This window comes from Gordionus sp. m RMFG-2023, chromosome 1 (genome assembly GCF_954871325.1).
Source record: "Gordionus sp. m RMFG-2023 chromosome 1, tfGorSpeb1-WG-v2, whole genome shotgun sequence".
NCBI classification, from domain to species: Eukaryota; Metazoa; Nematomorpha; class Gordioida; order Chordodea; family Parachordodidae; genus Gordionus; species Gordionus sp. m RMFG-2023.
The window spans coordinates 28452384-28472171 of record NC_088775.1 but is presented as its reverse complement, the minus strand read 5'-3'; the positions used below and the strand labels follow the sequence as shown (position 1 = coordinate 28472171).

General features: G+C 26.6%; 1 protein-coding gene across 1 annotated transcript in view; it reads right to left on the bottom strand.

Moving 5' to 3' along the window:
• Positions 1-8252, bottom strand: part of LOC135922948 (periodic tryptophan protein 2 homolog) — a 46653-nt gene extending 38401 nt beyond the window's left edge. The window contains exons 1-9 of the mRNA XM_065457496.1: positions 8170-8252; positions 8018-8130; positions 7881-7975; positions 7741-7840; positions 7553-7699; positions 7372-7510; positions 6479-6662; positions 6137-6182; positions 2604-2765 (exon numbers count right to left, since the gene is read on the bottom strand). Of these exons, the coding sequence (XP_065313568.1) occupies positions 2604-2765; positions 6137-6182; positions 6479-6662; positions 7372-7510; positions 7553-7699; positions 7741-7840; positions 7881-7975; positions 8018-8130; positions 8170-8187 (1004 nt within the window). The 5' untranslated portion in view covers positions 8188-8252. The remainder of the gene's footprint in view (positions 1-2603; positions 2766-6136; positions 6183-6478; positions 6663-7371; positions 7511-7552; positions 7700-7740; positions 7841-7880; positions 7976-8017; positions 8131-8169) is intronic.
• Positions 8253-19788: the final 11536 nt, after the last annotated feature.

Genomic DNA, 19788 nt, shown 5'->3' with positions numbered 1-19788 from the left:
ATGGAAAACAAGTTAAATGCTATTGATAAAAACGCATTGAAATCATGAATAGAAATGTTGACTCCTTATAATCAGACAACCAAAGAACTTGAGGGGATACAAAGCCTATATTATTTAAAGTTTTATTAATATATAAAAAATTGGCAAATTTACCAGTGAGTAATATTTTATATGATGCACATCAAAATAACAATGAAATTATAATTGAAATTAAGAGCTAAAGAATTTTTAATATCTAAATTTCAATTAGATATTCTCTACAAAAACATTTTTAAGTCCAAAATTCCGCCAATTAAGAATCCTTGCTTTGGAAGAAGCAATAGATGTAAAAAATTCTGTTAGAGAGATAATGAAAGATTATTCGGAGTATCAACCTATACCTATATATGATTTGGATGAAGTACTTGACGTTGACCCTACTTTCTTTAAGGAATGCCACCAAAGCTACAAGTAACATATTTTTTATAAATGTTTTAATCTATATAATATTTTTAGGTGCATCTTCAGATCTGGATGAAGTGCAGGCCCCTACTTCAAAGAGTAATGCCAGAGCTACAAGTAATTTATTCTTTATGAATTTTTTTAGCAATATAATATGTTTAGTTTCATCCTCATTAATGGATATGTCTTCATGGGAGGATGATAGAATGTTTAATAATGAGACTGATGCGGATGAGGTTAATTTATATTTGGATATTAAGCTTAAGGAGGATGATATCAATTATGATGATCATATCCTATTGGTGGAAGAAGCATAAAAAAATTTTGCCAAAATTAGCAAGATTGGCAAAAAAAAATTCATGCAATTCCAGCATCAAATGCTTCGAGTGAACGAAATTTCAGCACTATTGGAAGAGTTATCGAAGAGAGAAGAATTTAAATAATGAAATTGTTGATAATATATTATTTTTAAATGATAATTTGAATATAAATTAAAATTTTGTTTATATCATTTATTAATATTTATATATACTAAATAAAATGTTATATTTCTATTAGTATTACTTCAGCATTTTAAATAATTTAATGGGCTTGGGAAATTTTTTTTAAACTTATCATGGGCTTGGGAATTTTTTTTAACTTAGATATAAGCCGGGCCAGGCTTGGTCAAAAAATTGAGGCCCATGAAGGTCTCTGCTTCCAACTTGAGCCGTGAATAAACTAATTTGAAATACTCGTCCTCTAGTCGACCAAATGTGTTAAATGATTCTACAATACTAATTCGAAATATTCGTCCTCTAGTCGACTCCGACTCAAGTTTATGACAAGACGAGTCTACTAATTCGACTACAGACTCTGATTTAGGTGACTCTACTTACTAACAACACTTAATTTCTCTCATATCTCTCTGCGTCGATGGTAAACCACTCTCCATTAGCATCCTTGCATCTTTTGCCATGAATTAGAGCGTATACTGCCATCATCTCCTCGATGCTATCAAAATAGAAGTATACTTGTTATCTTGTCTTGTAAACATCTCTTCTGGCACCGCCAAAATTTGAGTCATGTTTCTTTTATAACGGATTTGGTCTCTTTACTAATTAAATGTCTATTTATATCATAAGAAAAATTCTATAAAAATATATTTTTTAATGTTACTTCAACACTGTGATAGTTTCTGTCACCATGATGTTTAAATCGAGTTTCTTTATTAAAATTAAAATAATAAAATGATTCATCAAAATTATGATTAAAACTATGTTATGTATACATAAACTTTTATGAAATAAAATAAGATGTTATTTTTATTTATTTATTTGGTACAAATGTTTTATTTGCAGAACGTTTGATAATGTCACCTTTGAATTTATGAATGTTGAAAACAATTCCTTTGGAAATACTAAATCTTTAAGCACTTTGATTTAGAAATTTAATAGCCTTAATTTTTTTTGCCTCCGCAATTGTTTTCCAGACATATTTTAAAAGATTTTTGTTATAAAAATTTGTTCAAATCAAAAGAATCGTGATTTATTCAATTAAATCGATATTGTAATAAAACTTTCTTATTTTAGCCAACAATTTGAAATTTAGAATACTATTTAACAGCTATCTTTAAAATAGTGTAATAAAAAATTTTATATGTAAAAAATAACTAATTTTAAACTATTTAAATTTGAAAAAATTTATTTTCTCATAAGGCGATAGTGAGTGCATTATCACGAATCATGTGTTTTTTTCAATATTAGGGCAATGTGATTCGTAAAATATTTTAAAATCCTTTTATTGCAAATATAACAAAAATTAATTATATCTTGCTACCTTTTTAAGCAAATAAGATTTTGAAAAAAATGTATTTTATCCTTAAGATGACTCTAACTTCAATCATCAATCCGCAAATTCAAATAACCTAAACATGATTTTTTTGTACCCATCCAATACAGTAAACAGTGCCAAAGAGCAAACCAAATTGCTGGACAGTGAATATAAATATATACATATGATTTTCCTAAGAAAAATACCGGTTCAGGGCCTGGTGGTAAAAATAAATGTGACATAAAAGGAAAGAGCATGATTGTAGGTTTGTGGGATTAAACCCATATGCTTCATCAAAAGAGCCAAGGATGGTTTAAAGAATGTTGACTTTTTTTAAATTATATAAAAACCTCAATGATTGGATGTGATTAAAATAGGGCATTTCGTGGATATAGAAAAAGCCTAGGTTGGTGGCGGTCGCTAAAATCCGGTTATTCTTGTTGTAAGCGGCACACGTGATGGCAAAAAGTCCCTTTTGATTTTGGTTCACGGCAGGCTTATCGAAGTGAAACCTTGTAAATATAATATGCATGAATAAAAGAATATATATAAAATTTGAAGTAAAAAAGATTTCTCTTATCGATCAATAATAAATTGGAGTGAATTGTTTCTGTCTAAAAAATTTGATCCTTATATTATACAATAAGAAATGTATAACTAAATAGGGGAAAATAAAATAGACTATTATATAAGATGAATAAATTGGTTACTTTAAAAGAAAAAGGTTTATTTTATGAGACCATTCAATTATGAGCATTATTTTTTGACATAAAAGCAGTGTTAAGGGAAGCCTAGATCTTAATATCATTTGCTTAATTTAATAAGTGATATTTAGGATAAGTGTTTCTATTATTTCCAAATTATCCACTAATAATTTAAAATGTTAAGCAAAAAAATTAAATACAATGATCTTGTTTATTCTAAAAAGTTGCTAAAAACTAATGAGCAACTTGTTAAAGCATTAAATAAAGATAGATTCTCTTCAAAATTTTCAATTTGAGAAAAAAATAAGTAAATAGGTATCAATTAATTAGTCCAGTAAACTAAAGTATAATTCAAATCTAGAGATCAGCAGGACCAGCCAAATTTTTTGAAACCTGTTATAGATGTTAAAAAAAATAAAATAATATTTTAATATTAATTAAAATAAAATAATATTTTAATATTAATTAAAATTATTTATAATAATTTTAATATTCAAATGACCTTTAAAAAATATATCGTGATTTTTACTAACTTATTTATTTTATAATCAAATTTATATTCTAAAATAATATTATATAAAGTAGAAATTTTGAACATATAAGAACACAATGTAATTCTTCATTTTAATTTAATAAAATGTTTTCTTAATTTATAGCTAGCCATCATATGTTTCTAACATGGTGGTAGCTGATAATGTTTTCTTGAGCTTGGTAGATTCACAATGATGAGAATGATGAATTTTGTGGGTGAGCATATCGATTTGAGCTTTATATATTTCATCCGGTAGTCTCATGGTGAACGATCCAGCCTTATCGATATTTGTAATTTGTGTATTTTTAAAAATATCCTCAAATCTTCTTAAAAAATAAGTCTCCATTACCTGAATATAACGTAAATTCAATGTTTATGATATTATCATTGTTTACCAATTGTTTCATCTTCATTTATTTATTTTATTTAATGATTGTAATTTATATGGAATGTGTGTTATATAAAAAAAATATAATGTAACGATAACTATATCCTTTTGTATTGACGAGCGTTGATAGTGAATATTTTACCGTCGGCGTTCATGCATTCCAAGCCTTGCACCAATTGACGTACCATTATAATATCATCTAAATCATTATAATAAAAATGGACTCTAAATTTTCTTTTATGGACGTTTTCGCCAATGTTTTCATCGTATGTTTCTAGTCTCATAGATGGTCAGATATTTTATTAATAAGATGTAGCGGTATTCTGCCATAACTAATCTTTTGCTAATGATCATCATTTTGATCATGACTATTTATTAATACTTTACCAATAAACTTCATTGCGTGTCTTCGTAAATTTTATATAGTGATTCATCGTCGTCCTAAACATCTTTGTGAATCTACCAAGTTCGAGAAAACATTATAATTAAAATATTAATTACAAAATTAATTTAAAAAAATTATAATATTAATAAAAACATCTTATAATAATTATAATATTCTAACGACCCTTTATAAAATATATCGCGTTTTCTACTTATGATCTTTATAAAAATATATCGCGATTTTTACTAACTTATTTTATTTTATATTCAAATTTATATTCTAAAATAATATTATATAATGTGGAAATTTTGTACATATAAGAACAATGCAAGTTTTTATAATCTGTAGTTAGCCATCATGTATTTCTAACAATACCAAAGATGGCCATGTTTGTAATTAGGCATTGCAGGTCTCTATTTATATCTTGTAAAAAAAATTATTTTTTGAATTTTCCATAAATTCCCTAAAATACACTTCGTATTATAAAAAAAAAATTACTCTTCAAATTTGTCATGGAATCGAGGTGGGGAAAACAACTATATTCTTCATGGGTTAACCGGGCTATAGAAATTAATAATAAAAAAAGCGGCATAGCTCATAATTTTTTTTTGTTGGTCCATAAAACAATTATGCTTAGTACAAAATGTCTTGCCAGGCTGTGCCCATAATAATTTTTGAAAGAAAGAGACATTTATTTATCAATAATGAGCATCATTTTGCAAAAGTTGTATGACCTAACATTAAAATATTTTTGTCTTGATAGGCTTGCACTTTTAGGCCATGTGACATCAACCTCTAGTTTGTATATTAAACTGATATCGAATACAACATGATAAAAATTTCTGTAGGACTATCAAAGCACTTCAATTGCTAAATAAGGTAAACCCACTGGAAATCTAACCTTTTAATTAACCCCCCCCCTTTCCAATCTTAGAAATGCCAATAAGCGATGCTATATGGGTTATTCCATGACAAATAAAAGCGAGTTTTTCAAACGATTCTCATTAAAAGGAAAGGAACGATACTTATAATAGTTATCTATGTTATAAATTGTAATTCAGAGCACTAGCTCAACAAGATCGATACATGCTTTAAAGACAAATTTAATTTTTGCTAGAATCATAAATTATATATCATTCTGTAACCTCTAACATTCTAGTTTAAAAAATATTTTTAAATGTAAAAAAGTTCAATTTCTGGTAAAATTTTTAAAAAAACCTTGAGAAGGAAGTTTTTTAAATGTAAAAAATTCTCTAGAAGTTTTTACCTTTACAAGCCATTCTAAATTTTAATTTTATTAAAATTAATATAATTAAGTATCATGTGAAGTTTGATTTATTTTGAAGATGTGGTATAAAAAAATAATTTGGAGAAGATAAGAAATGATAAAAAAATATATAAATATTTTTTTAGATAAAATGAAAAATTGAGACAGAATATATGCCCAGCATTCAATCAAATAAGACTCGAGACACCATGCCTACATATTAAGATGAGGAAAGAATGCAGCATCTTAATAAATAGCAAAATCAGTTAAATGTAAGGCAAAGAGAAATTAATAGTCCTAAAACATCAGTTATACATCAATTGCAATGAAGCAACCTAATCTAATTAATTAATAAGGACATTTAATAAATATAAAAATAATATTAAATTTATTCTAAAGTAGTTATATATATTATATAATAAATAAATTATTTTCATAAACATTTATTATTATCTTAAATATAGCCAGATCAAGTTAAATAAAAATATGGATTCAGGTTCAACAAAATCCAACTTATGCAGGTTCACAGCTATAGATTTGGTCATTAAGGTCATCATTTTATAAAAATAATAATAAATCTTAAAAAAGTATATTTAATGGAGGTAACTTTTTGCTTTTTTTGTAGTAGAGCAAAGGAACAGTCTCTAGGGTTTCTAAAATTTATATAAAAGAAAATATATTGAATAATTTAAGTTTTGGATATACTACAAATTTGAATATATATAAATAAGATGTTAATTAAAACGAAAATGCCTTAGGGTTTCTAAAATTTATATAAAAGAAAATATATTGAATAATTTAAGTTTTGGATATAATACAAATTTGAATATATTTAAATAAGATGTTAATTAAAACGGAAATGCCTTATTAAGTTTAAAATAGCAAATTCTAAAATTGTAATTAATTTGTATCAATTCCTATGGAGAAGAAAAAAATATATATTATTTACTCATATTTTCAATGACTTCCATAGCATCATTATAACCACTCTTCTCGTTGGTCTCCTCTAATTCATCTTTCTCACTTTTGTTTTCATCCCAGAAGCTCTTTTTTTCTTTGTTTAATTTCAAATTGTTGATGTCAGTATCACATTCCCATACATATATCACAGCATTTGTACTGATACTCATTACCTTTTGTTAATTAAAAAATTACACATTTTAAGAATCCTTTCATCTGAGTATGCAATAAATTTGGTAATTGTGGAAATCAAAGATGTTTCATTGATTGATTTTATCAAAATGATTTTTTTTTAAATTAGCCTTGCCCAATTTTTTTTTTAAATATTTAAGCGAAGCCCAAATTTTAAAAACATATTTTTTGAGATATTCTGGGCCAAGCTTGCAGGTCTTTGGATAATAGCTCAACTTAAGGAATATACAACTGAAGATATCTTTAAATTGGATAAAATATATTAATATTAAATAAACATCTAAAGCAAGGAGTAAGATAGTTAAAGAGATAGGGTTAAATATAAATTTTTGAAATATGGGTAAAAAAAAATTATTTTTACATCATTTTTATTAACAACTTATCAAATATGCCAGGTCATATGGTTATAAATAGACTAATAGAAATTTATATAAATCAACTGTTGTAATGGCAATTTCCTAGAGTTGGACTATAATCCAGGTCTCTGATAATATATTATATTTTTGCATTGGGTTTCTGTTGATCTATCGAAAAAGAGATTGGGCAATTTTTGATATAAATGGAAATGTTTTGGTAGCAAATAAAGTGTTATTTATTTAAATATTTATAAAGGCAAAATGTATGATTACATATAAAAATATTAATTGTTTCTTAAAAAATGCACAATATATAAATTAAAAATAATGTTACATTAAGTGAGTTTGCAAAGAAAAATATTGCAACTATAGGAGTTGTATGACCAGTAAGTGATAAACTGCCACCAAAGTTAAGGTAGTATTTAGTTGTAAAAAATCTAATAACAGAATCCATGGCTCCACAAACAAGAAAACTATATAGAATAATGATAAATATTTAATCAATAAATTTAAACCCATTGTTATCTGCCCAATCAATGCATGATATTTCTTCATATGATTTATTGTATGTCTTTAATAAGGACAATGGATTAAATTGTTTTTCAGTACAATTAGGAAGGTGATAGACTTGAACAATATTTTCTTTTGTAATTGCAAAGTGTCTTAAAAAAGTATAACATGTTTTATTAAAAATTGCAATTACTTGCCATCAGGAGAAAATTTAATCTGTTTAATGGATGAGAGAAATGAATATGTTTGAATAAGTGAATAACTTATGAGACTGTAAAAATATGCATCTCCCTCTATAAAAATTTATGATATAATTAGTGTATACCAATGTACCCTCATTAATAGCAATAATTATGGAATTATCAGGTGATAATGCTATTGTTGTAATATTTAAAGAGCTCTCTAAGGAGAGCGTTTCTGATTTACTTCTATAATAATTAAATTTATCATATCTATTTATAATTAATTACTTTTTGAGTAATAAAAATGTTATACGATTGCCAACTGGGCTAATTAAATTATCCCCCTCTGAGGTAAACAATATATTACCTTTACGATATGCTGTTCCTAATAAATTTTGAAACTTAAAAAAATATCATAGATTATTTTAAATGGGATAAACTTGGAAATTGTGTTTCATTATTCAAATAAGGTTTTATTTATTCAAATTATGTATGAAAAATATTGACATTTGTCACATTTAACATGACGCCATCATTTAACATTTATCAATGGTGCAACAAATTATTTTATAAATGTATCTTACAATCAATGGCATGACAAAATATTTAATTATTTTTTAATGAATCTTAGTCATATTCCCATTTAATTAAAAATTATAGATAAAATAGTGATTCAGTGTATTATTTATTATATGCGATTATATTGGATCGAAATTTAAATAAAGATATGCTCTCTTTAACAGTATTTAATTTTTCTATAGTCATAAATGCCTGATGAAAGCCTAACTTTATTAGGCATTTTAATCTCAATTGTATCATAGACAGGGCAGATCTCACTCATCAGCGATGTTTAGAAATTATAGATAAAATAGTGATTCAGTGTATTATTTATTATATATGATTATATTGGATCGTAATTTAAATAAAGATATGCTCTCTTTAGCGAGTATTTAATTTTTCTATAGTCATAAATGCCTGATGGAAGGCTAACTTTATTACGCATTTTAATCACAATTGTATCATAGACAGGGTTGTCGGATCTCACTCATCATCAGCAGGATACTGGCAATTTTTTCCAAAGCCATAACAAATCTCTCTTGCACAAATCTACGATTTAAATCTCCCACAAAAATCGCTCATTTTTTAAAATTTTCTTACACAAAAATTATAACATTATTAAATAAAACATATAACTTTTAGAAGCAAAAAGAAATTATCAATAATAAAATAAAAGTAAATCGATGTGTCCTCAATTTAAGAAATCTTTAAACCTTCCCTCTTTCAAATGGAGGTTAGAATTTAGATAAAGATAAATATGTTATATTAAATAATACGTGCAAGACATTTTTTTTTATTCTGGGAAAGGTAAAATATCGCTTTGTATAATTTTAAACTCAAATTCATTATTATTAGCATAGGTTTATACAGGATTTTATTAAGGGGAAATATTTTATAATAAAATCAACTTATTGTCAATATTTAAAATGTATGAAATTGGTTACCAATTTCATAAAATATTACATTGAATACTTTTATATTCATAATACACAGTCAAAATGCAATCATGAGATATATACAAAAAGATAATGATCAAGGGCCTCGCTAGCCTTTACATTCTCAGGGGGCTCAACTAAAAAAAAATTTATGGGGTATCCTCCCCCCATACTCCCTATGTCATTGGGGTTTTATATTAATATATAATACATTTTTAAGTTTACTAACTTGGAACAATTATTCTGAATTTCATATTTTGTCATTTATCATATTATGCATACAAAATAAACTAGCATATAAATAATTAAAACAATACAAGATATTTCTAAATATAAAATTTTAATATAAAATCTATTTAATAAAGTATAAATTTTTTCGCTGATATAAAAAAATTTTGAGTCTAAAAAATGACAAGTGATAAAAAAGGTTAATTAATTCATACACATGTCTCAATTGATAATGGTTTTAAAACCACATAAGGTAATATAATTCTTAGCAACTTACATTGACAAAAGATGATTAAATTAATATAACTCTCTGTTACCATTTTACCAATGACATTTTTGTATTTTACACAATGTTTTATAGAATGGATCAATAAGGAAAAATTTATAGGCCTAACCAAATTAACAATTCTTGAAGAAGAGAATATAAACGACCAATCTAAATCATAAAACTATATGGTGGTTAGAGCTTCCTATTAGATGACATGATGGAAGCTAGATGAGTAATCGAGAAAATTATTATGAGATATTATATTTTTAAAAGATTATCTTCCATTTTTAATGATATATAAACGACTACACAGTTGACCATTATTGCTTATCTAAAATATGCTCATAACAGCTATAGTAATAATATTATATTACATAGCCACACAAATAATAGATGCTGGTTAATTTGCAGTGATAGCCATGACACACACGATGTTAACTCATATCAGAATTTACTATTATTAGATACATTGATAAAACAAAAACACTAAAAATATTAGAAGAAATTATGCAAATGTATTGAAGCCTTGAGTTATTTGCATATCAAGGATGCCATATTGGAAATGAAATATATTGTAACTATAAAAAAAGAATGAGAGTGATATGGTGAAAGCAATTAAGTTTTTATATTTTATTGTCGCACCACCTCTAGTTGGTATATTATATCTAACTAATAGAAAGCCCGTCAAAAATGACGGGGAATGAGATTTTTATTCATTTTTTACTATATATGTCATGCCAGGTTTAAGCTCACAATATTAGGAAGCATCCAAGATCTTATAATTATAAAAATGTTTATCAAGCCCACTCAACCCTTTATAATTTGTAAAAGATATTCCCAAGTCAGGTGCAAGCTAATATTAATTTTAAGTTTCCAAGCCCAGTCCTACCCATTATAATTTTGAAAATTTTTTTCCCGACTGGGAGATAGTTAAATTTTTAATATCATCACATGAACGGGAAATATCTGATTTACCAATTAATCTAATATGGGAAAAAAACATGTAAATTCCGTATTAAGGGAAACTGGGAAGGCCTGGGCAACTACTTATTAGAGAATCATGACAAATAAAATAAAAATAACCGACTATTATACTTTTTTGTAATATGATCAATTAAAATTATATCTAAAAAATATGTTGTTTATTATATAGGGTTATTGTTGTTTTTCAGATAAATTTAATGTATGTCTTGCATTTCTGAAATTATTTGTCAAAGAATTTGATAAGGGATATATATTTTTTTATGTTAAGTAAAAAAAATGCTGTCTATTTAAATTACAAAAATGCCATTAAACACTAATGAAACTTATATGCAAATTATTTATATATTTTTTTTATTGACATATAAATTTAGGATAATTTTTTTAAAAATAATGAGGATTATTTATTATGTATTTGATAAAATTAAGAGCAAATTCTTGTTGACATTTTAATTTTTGATGGAAAAAGTGACAAAATAAATCTGGGCGGTCGTTTGGAGAGGAAATAATTAATGTATAATTTTATATCATTTAGGGTTGTAGATGAAAGTAATGATGGATTAACAAAGCAGTGTACAAAACATATTGCGTCCTGATAAAGATGATATGCCTATGCATTGGGATACTGGTAAAAGAAGAACGCAAACGATATTTCTGTCAATGTCAGCATTTGTATCCCCCTCTAAAATAGAATCATGAACGACAATGTTAACTCAACCATAAAAGGGTCGTAAATATTGTTATAAAGGCCACGACAGAACTACTGCATATTTTTCCATTAATAAAGTTGATGAAATTGGCTGTACTGTACATCCAAGTTTGAACACGCAAAACGATATTTCTGTCAATGTCAGCATTGGTATCCCCTTCTAAAATAGAATCATGAACGACAATGTTAACTCAACCATAAGACGGTCCTAAGTATTGTTATAAAGGCCACGACAGAACTACTGCATATTTTTCCATTAATAAAGTTGATGAAATTGGCTGTACTGTACATTCAAGTTTGAATCCCTCTAAATATTCATGAAAGTTTCTCAGAGAATCGGATAAAGTAATATTTATATTAACTCCTAGTGAAGTGAATGATAGTACAGAATTAAATGTTTATATTTGTTAAAAAATAGGCGAAGGTGGCATAGGGATTATGGTAGTGGTGATAGAAATATCATTTGGAGAACTGGGTGAAAATAAAATAAACATAAATATAAAACATAAGATAAAAAAAAAATAAAATAAACCTCCAGATGAGTTTATTTCAAGCGTAGTTCTTTATTTGTCTACCAGTAACTCTAGAACGGGTAAGGCGTTTGTTTAATCGTCATTATTTTTTTTGCTTATCTTTAATAATAGATTCATCATGTTTTGTAGCAATGTGAGGGATTAGGGTTAGCTTAGACAAATAAAGAAATCAGGCAAAAATATAAATAAACTATTGTTGAAATTAAACAAACATTAAAATAATGTAAAACCGGTAGATGGGTCAATATTAGATGCATATTTCTAGTAGTTGGAGGGCTATCATCAAAATAAATTTTTGGGGGACTTATCAAGCCTATTATGATATTCTAAAAGTTAAAAAATAACATGATTAATTTAATGTTATTAAGATTAAGGTTAATTAATTGTAAGGTAATTAAAAAATAAGATTAAAAAAGGGGGGAAAAAGAAGGTATAAATTATTATAATATAAAAATGATAAAAATTAAATTAAAGGAATTGATAAGGTTTTGAGAAATAGTGGTTAATAGATAATAGAGATAGAAAGAAAAGAATGAGATAATAAAATTTAGTGATAAATAAATTTATTAAGGGAGGGGAAAAAAATAAAGAAACAGTTATTTATAAGGATTGGAGATTATAAAAAGGTTAGGATAAGAATATTTAAATATACTTGATTATCTTCTTAATTATTGGTTATGAAAAAAAAATATGAGTATAAAAAATTGTAATGTAAGTACTGACAAAAATTGTGAGTATGTTCAAAATAAATATACAAGTTGAGTATCTTGTAGAGATTTCATTAATGTGTAATTGATAATATGAGATGAAAATTGATAAGGTAATCTAAAAAATAAAGAAAGGATTAAGTGAAATATTAGCTTGAATCTTTTTAAATCACATCATTTATTTCATTCATATTTAGAAAGTTGAGGGAATATTGTTTATATCAATTCAAAGACGATTTTTCAAATCTCTCAATCCATGATAGGTATGTGTACACCATCAATTCTCTAAATTCCATTCATCTATTTGTATAAAATAAATAAATAAAATCAACAAATAAAAAAAATAAAAAAAAATACGTACCGATGACATGACGTAGCGATGACATGACGTAGCGATGACATGAAGTAGCGATGACATGACGTCACGATGACGTAATGAGGACATCGGAAAATTATAATATAGATATCAAAAATATACTCGTATTAAAAATTTAACTCAAAACTGTTTTCAAAGAAGAAAAAAAAATAGATTTCCTAAAAACACGTAAAAAAGAGAAGAAAAGATATCTAATTTATTACATCCATTGTGGGATGAATAAGATGTTTAATTTTGGTTAATGATGCTTACTACCTTAAGGTATTACCTATCAAATTTGTATTTTGTTTAATTTTCATTTGGATTACATTACCAAATATATTCATAATATATATTTAAAGAATCGTGATTTTGGAAAGCTTCTCTGGCCTAGTCAGCAAGAGCCTTGCTTACCAATCCGATGAATTCGAATCACAGCAATGATCATATTTTTTTCTTATTCTAACTTGGTGGTTCCGTACTTGGGGGATGATATATAGAAGGCCGGACTCGACCACGTGATTCCCTTATAATATCTATCCATCTATAATTTATATATAAAAGCCTTGTCACATTGTTACCGTTACGCTGTCACAGTCACACTTTTATCTATAATATATATATTTAAAAAATCGTTAATTTTGAAAAGTGCCTGTGGCCCAATCGGCAAGAACGTCGCTTACATTCGAATTCCGGCAAAGGTTTTATTTTCTTGATCTGGCAAAATTATTTTTTTTTCTTAATCTGGCAAAATTAATCAAATATAAGATAAATATTTTTTACATTCTTTAGAACTGATATATTATAGATATTCTTACACAATCTTATACATAATTTAAACATAGTTTTTAACCGCTCCTTTGATTTTCCTTTTTTTTTAGTAGGGACACGAAATAAAATCATATTTTTGAAAGGATTTTTAGGTTATCTCTAAGGCAATGGTAAATTTTTTGATTTAATTACTATTTTATTATATTTTTAGATTCCTGCACAAGATACCATTCAATAAAAAGATACTGAAAACCAACAATCAAATTGTAGTACTGAAAATCAAGAGCAATGTATTATTGTTTCAAGATCCTTAACAGTAATTTTTTGTTTCAAATTTAGAGATAACTGATACATTATATTATATTTGTAGATTCCTGCACAATATACCATTCAACATAAAGATACTGAAAATCAACAATCAAATTGTAGTACTGAAAGTCAAGAGCAATATATTATTGCTTCAACATCCTTAACAGTAAATTTTTATTTTTACATATAAATCCTTGGATTTTCTTCTATGGGGGCTAAAATGATAATTTACAAAAATAAGTGCAAAACTTTTAGTGTTAAATCTAAGATTGTCTAAATTTGAAAGTTAATCTTTTAAAAAATCTAGAATTAAAAATATATAACTATTCAATAGTTTGAATATTAACTTATATACACTAAAGAATTATGCATAACTTATTGTATGTTATAATAATGATTGTCTATATTTGAATAAAATAATTTAGACAATCATTATTATAAAATACAACTCCTAGGATTTTTTTTCTACGGGGGCTAAAAATTATAATTTACAAATATAAGTTATGCATAACTTTTTAGTGTATATAAGTTAAAATTCAAACTATTTAATATGTATATATTTTTAAATTTTAATAACATATCAGCATAAGGAGAAAGCCAGACGGAGACAGGAACTTTGTCGAAGCAAGAAAAGACAAGAGCATGCATCAATATCAAAGTGTAGTAGTACTGAAAATCAAGATCAATGTAATATTGCTTCAACATCCTTAACAGTAAATTTTATTATCTCTTTATTATTTAAACTGGTTACAAGTCTTTACTGATAAAAAAACCAAGAACTAAATAAATTTATTATTTTCAATATATTTTTTAATGCTATTTTACATTTCTGAAAAACCATTTAATGGAAAATTTAAAAATTGTTACCATGAAGGTCCTGTTTTATTGCCTTCTCTACATTTTATATAGTTAATACATATTTAACTAAGTTTTTTTGAGGATATCTAATAAAGCAATGGAATAGACAATCTTTATTATAACATACAATAGTTCCTTGGATTTTTCTTCTATTTGGGTTAAAAGTGATAATTTACAAATTTGAGTTATGCATAACTTTTTAGTGTATATAAGTTAAAATTCAAACTATTTAATAGGTATATATTTTTAAATTTTAATAACATATCAGCATAAGGAGAAAGCCGGACGGAAACAGGAACTTTGTCGAAAGAAAAGACAAGAGCAAAGTCTTATTGCATCAATATCAAAGTGTAGTAGTACTGAAAATCAAGATCAATGTAATATTTCAACATTCTTAACAGTAAATTTTATAATCTCTTTATTTTTTATTATATAAACTGGTTACAAGTCTGTCCTGATATAAAAACCAAGACCTATTATCTTATTTTGATTATATTTTAAAATGCATAATAATTTTTTTCTGAAAAACCATTTCATGGAAAATTTAAAAATTGTTGCCATGACATGAAGGTCCTAAAAATATTACCAACTTATACATCATCTATACAATTTTACATATAATATATATTAAATAAGTTTTTTTAAGGATTTTTATAATATTTCATAGGCAATGGAAGTTAAATTTTTTTAATTTAATTACTATTTTATTATATTTTAGATTCCTACACAAGATACCATTCAACAAAAAGATACTGAAGAAAATCAACAATCAAATTGTAGTACTACTGAAAATCAAGAGCAATATTATTGCTTCAACATCCTTAACAGTAAAATTATTACCATCTTATACATCATCATATATATATATATATACTATAACTAACTGATATATTATAGATATTCTTACTATTTAATAGGTATATATTTTTAAATTTTAATAACATTTCCACCCCAGGAGAAAGCCAGACGGAAACAGAAACTTTGTCGAAGCAAGAAAAGGCAAGAGCAAAGTCTTATTGCTTTAACATCTAACCATTTTAAGGATACTGCAAATAAACAATTAAATTGTTCCACCGAACACTACTGTGGGTCATTAAATGTTATATGCTCATATTGTAAATCATTAAATTTTATTTATGAAAAACTAATAGATGGACAATTTTAAAAATTGCTGCCACAAAGGTCGTGTTTTATTGCCTTCTCTACAATATCCAGATTTTTTAAAAGATTTGCTTTTAAATTTGGATAATCCTTATTATAAAAATTTCTCTCATAATATTTGTTTATACAACAGTTCCTTGGCTTTTGCTTCGATGAAGGCTAAAAATGATAATTTATTGAATAAAGGCCCATATTGTTTTAGGGTTCATGGTCAAATTTACCATCAAACTTCACATTTATATCCTCCTAATGGCGTTTCCTCAAAATATGCACAATTATATGTTCTTGAAACATCTCAGGCTATTGAAAATCGTTTACTTTTAAAAGAAAATTCAGCCTGTGATATTCATTTGTTAAAAAAACTTAATATTTTAATTCGTCAAATAAATCCTTATACTATTAGCTTTAAAACATTGGGTGAGGTTGAGAAGGCCGAAGAAACGAAGGCTCAGTTAGAAAGCCGTCCTATATCAAAGGTAAATATGATTTTTCGCCGTGATCGTGCCAATGATAGAAGAAGATTTAATATTCCTACTATTGATGAAATAGCGATGATTTTTAACAACGATGATGGAGAACCACCTTTTCAACGTTATGTTAAAGTTTATTCACGAAATGATAATTCAAATTTAGTTATCTTAAATATTCTTAGCCCAAATTTACATCCTATGGTGTATCCTTTACTATTTCCTTATGTTGATCATGGATGGCATACTGATATGAAATTTAATGGGCCATTTAACAAGGGAACAAAATCAAATATAACTATGTTACAATTTAAAATATCAAGATTAGCTATTCGTGCTGACATTTTTAATCCTATTTTTTATGCTGGGCGATTATTTCACCAATATGTTGCTGATTCTTATCTCCAAGTAGAAGCTAAAAATTTGAATTATATAAAATTAAACCAATCAAAATTACGTGTAGAAGATTATTCATGGCTTGTGGATCATATTTCAAAACATATGATAATAATAATTTACCTATAGGAAGAACCGTTATTTTGCTTTCATCTTTTCAGAGGTCCGAAAGAAACATGCGTGAACGATATCATGACGCTATGGCAATTGTTTCTAAGTTTAGTAAGCCAGATTTATTTATAACATTTACATGCAATCTCAATTGGAGAGAAATCAAAGAAAATCTTTATAAAGGCCAGAATCCTTCGGATAGGCCTGATTTATTAGCCAGAGTTTTTCATTTAAAATTATCGAAATTATTACACGATATTATTAAAAAAAATTTATTTGGGAAATGTTCAGCATACGTTTATACCATAGAATTTTAAAAGAGAGGATTACCTCATGCTCATATGCTCATTATATTGCGCGAAAATATTAAAATTGAAACAGCTGAGTGTATAGATAATTTTGTTCGAGCTGAAATCCCAGATAAAAATGTAGAACCCTGATTATATGATATTGTAATTGCTTTATGATACATGGAACCTGTGTTACATTAAATCCTCACTCACCATGCATGGAAAATGGTTCATATACAAAAAAAATTCCGAAAGATTTTCAAAAAGAATCGCAACACAATGCAAATGGATATCCATTTTATCAAGGTAGAGATAAGAATTTTATTTATGTCGGAGGTAAGCCAGTCGATAATCGATACGTAATCACTTATAACAAATATCTATTATTAAAGTTTAATGCACACATAAATGTTGAAATATGTACATCAATAAAATCCGTTAAATATATTCGAGCAAAACCATCAAAGACACGACCATCATCATCAGTAAATTTTATTTTATACTTTCAATTTACACGCTTTATTTCAGGTTATTTACTGCAAACTACGAGCAAGGAAATCACATCATCATCAAAATATCACATCGAGCAAAACCATCAAATACACGATACCATCATCATCTTTATACTTTCAATTTACATGCTTTATTTCAGGTTATTTACGGCAAACTACGAGCAAGGATCATTAAAATACCACATCGAGCAAAACCATCAAAGACACGATACCATCATCATCAGTAAATTCTATTTTATACTTTCAATTTACACGCTTTATTTCAGGTTATTTACGGCAAACTACGAGCAAGGAAATCACATCATCATCAAAAACGATACCACATCGAGCAAAACTATCAAAGACACGATACCATCATCAGTAAATTCTATTTTATACTTTCAATTTACACGCTTTATTTCAGGTTATTTACGGCAAACTACGAGCAAAGAAATCACATCAACATCAAAAATGATACCACATCGAGCAAAACCATCAAAAACATGAAAACAACATTTTTAAATAAAAGGCCATACGGTGATATGCCCGAGACTAATTCTTAAAAATATTAGATTCCTCTCAATTTTTAAAATATCTTAAATCTCCTTTTTTGGCAAAATTGTTGTTATAATAAATTTACTATATTATATTTTTTAATATGGTTACAAATGCTTATTTGTTGGAACCCTAATCGTCAAGCCTTGAGGTATATACAATTATTATATTATCTTATAATTCATATCTTTTTCTCTTTTTCTCTATTTCTTCCTTCTTTTTTCCATTTCTTTGCTCCCCTAAAATTCATCTCCTACTTTCACGCGGTGGGAAGTGAACAGCAATACTGACGACTAACAGGAGCTCTGGTGGATAATGTTAGTATTTGGGGTGTTAATAAGAAACGTTTTTTACATGTAAAAACTTAATTATTGAATAATCATAAAATAGAAAAATTTCTGATTCATCCATCAATAAAGGTAAAATTTATTATTCATTCATCATTGAAAAGAAAAAAATTCTGATTCCCCGTCATTCTTGACGGGTTATCAGCTAGTAATATATATAAAAGCCTTGTCACACTGTGACAGTCACAATTTATAATATATATATTTAAATCGTTAATTTTGATAAGTGACTTATGGCGCAATCGACAAGAGCGTCGCTTACAAATCTAATAGACTAATAGACTTAGGTTCGAATCCCAGCAAAGATTTTTTTTTTCTCAATCTGGAAAAATATTTTTTTCTTTCTTAATCTGGCAAAATTAATAAAATAGATACAATTCAAAATTAGTAGCTACTTTAAAATTCAAACTATTAAATAGGTATTCTTATATTTTTAAATTTTTGATATTCTTTCAAAAAATATTCGTCCAATAAAAATCACCATAGAATCATATCTTATCAAACATTTATTCATCTCATAAAACCATTACCATTTTATACATCATCATATATATATATATACTAGAACTAACTGAAATATCTATAATATATATTATAAATTGTGACACTGATATTTTTTACTGCTATGATTTTTTTCTGAAAAACCATTTCATGGGATGGAATTTTGAAAAGTTTCTATGGCTAATCGGTAAGAGCATCGATTACAAATCTGATGGACTTAGGTTCGAATCTCAGCAATGACTATTTTTTTTCCAACTTGGTGGTTCCATCCTTTGAGATGTTAACTAAATTCCCATTGGATCTGAAAATGTTGTCATTTGCAGACCTCTAATGGTAAATGCACGGGAAAATAAAATTGGAAGACGCATATCATTTATAAATGGATTCTTTGGCAGAGGTAAAATCCATTATGATCTGCTGTACCGATGTCATCCTGATTAGAGGTCTGCAATGGGCAAGTTTTGGTGCACCTGCCTGCTCATTTATTTAAAGATTTTGTTTAACTTGCCTGTCCAATGTATAAAAATT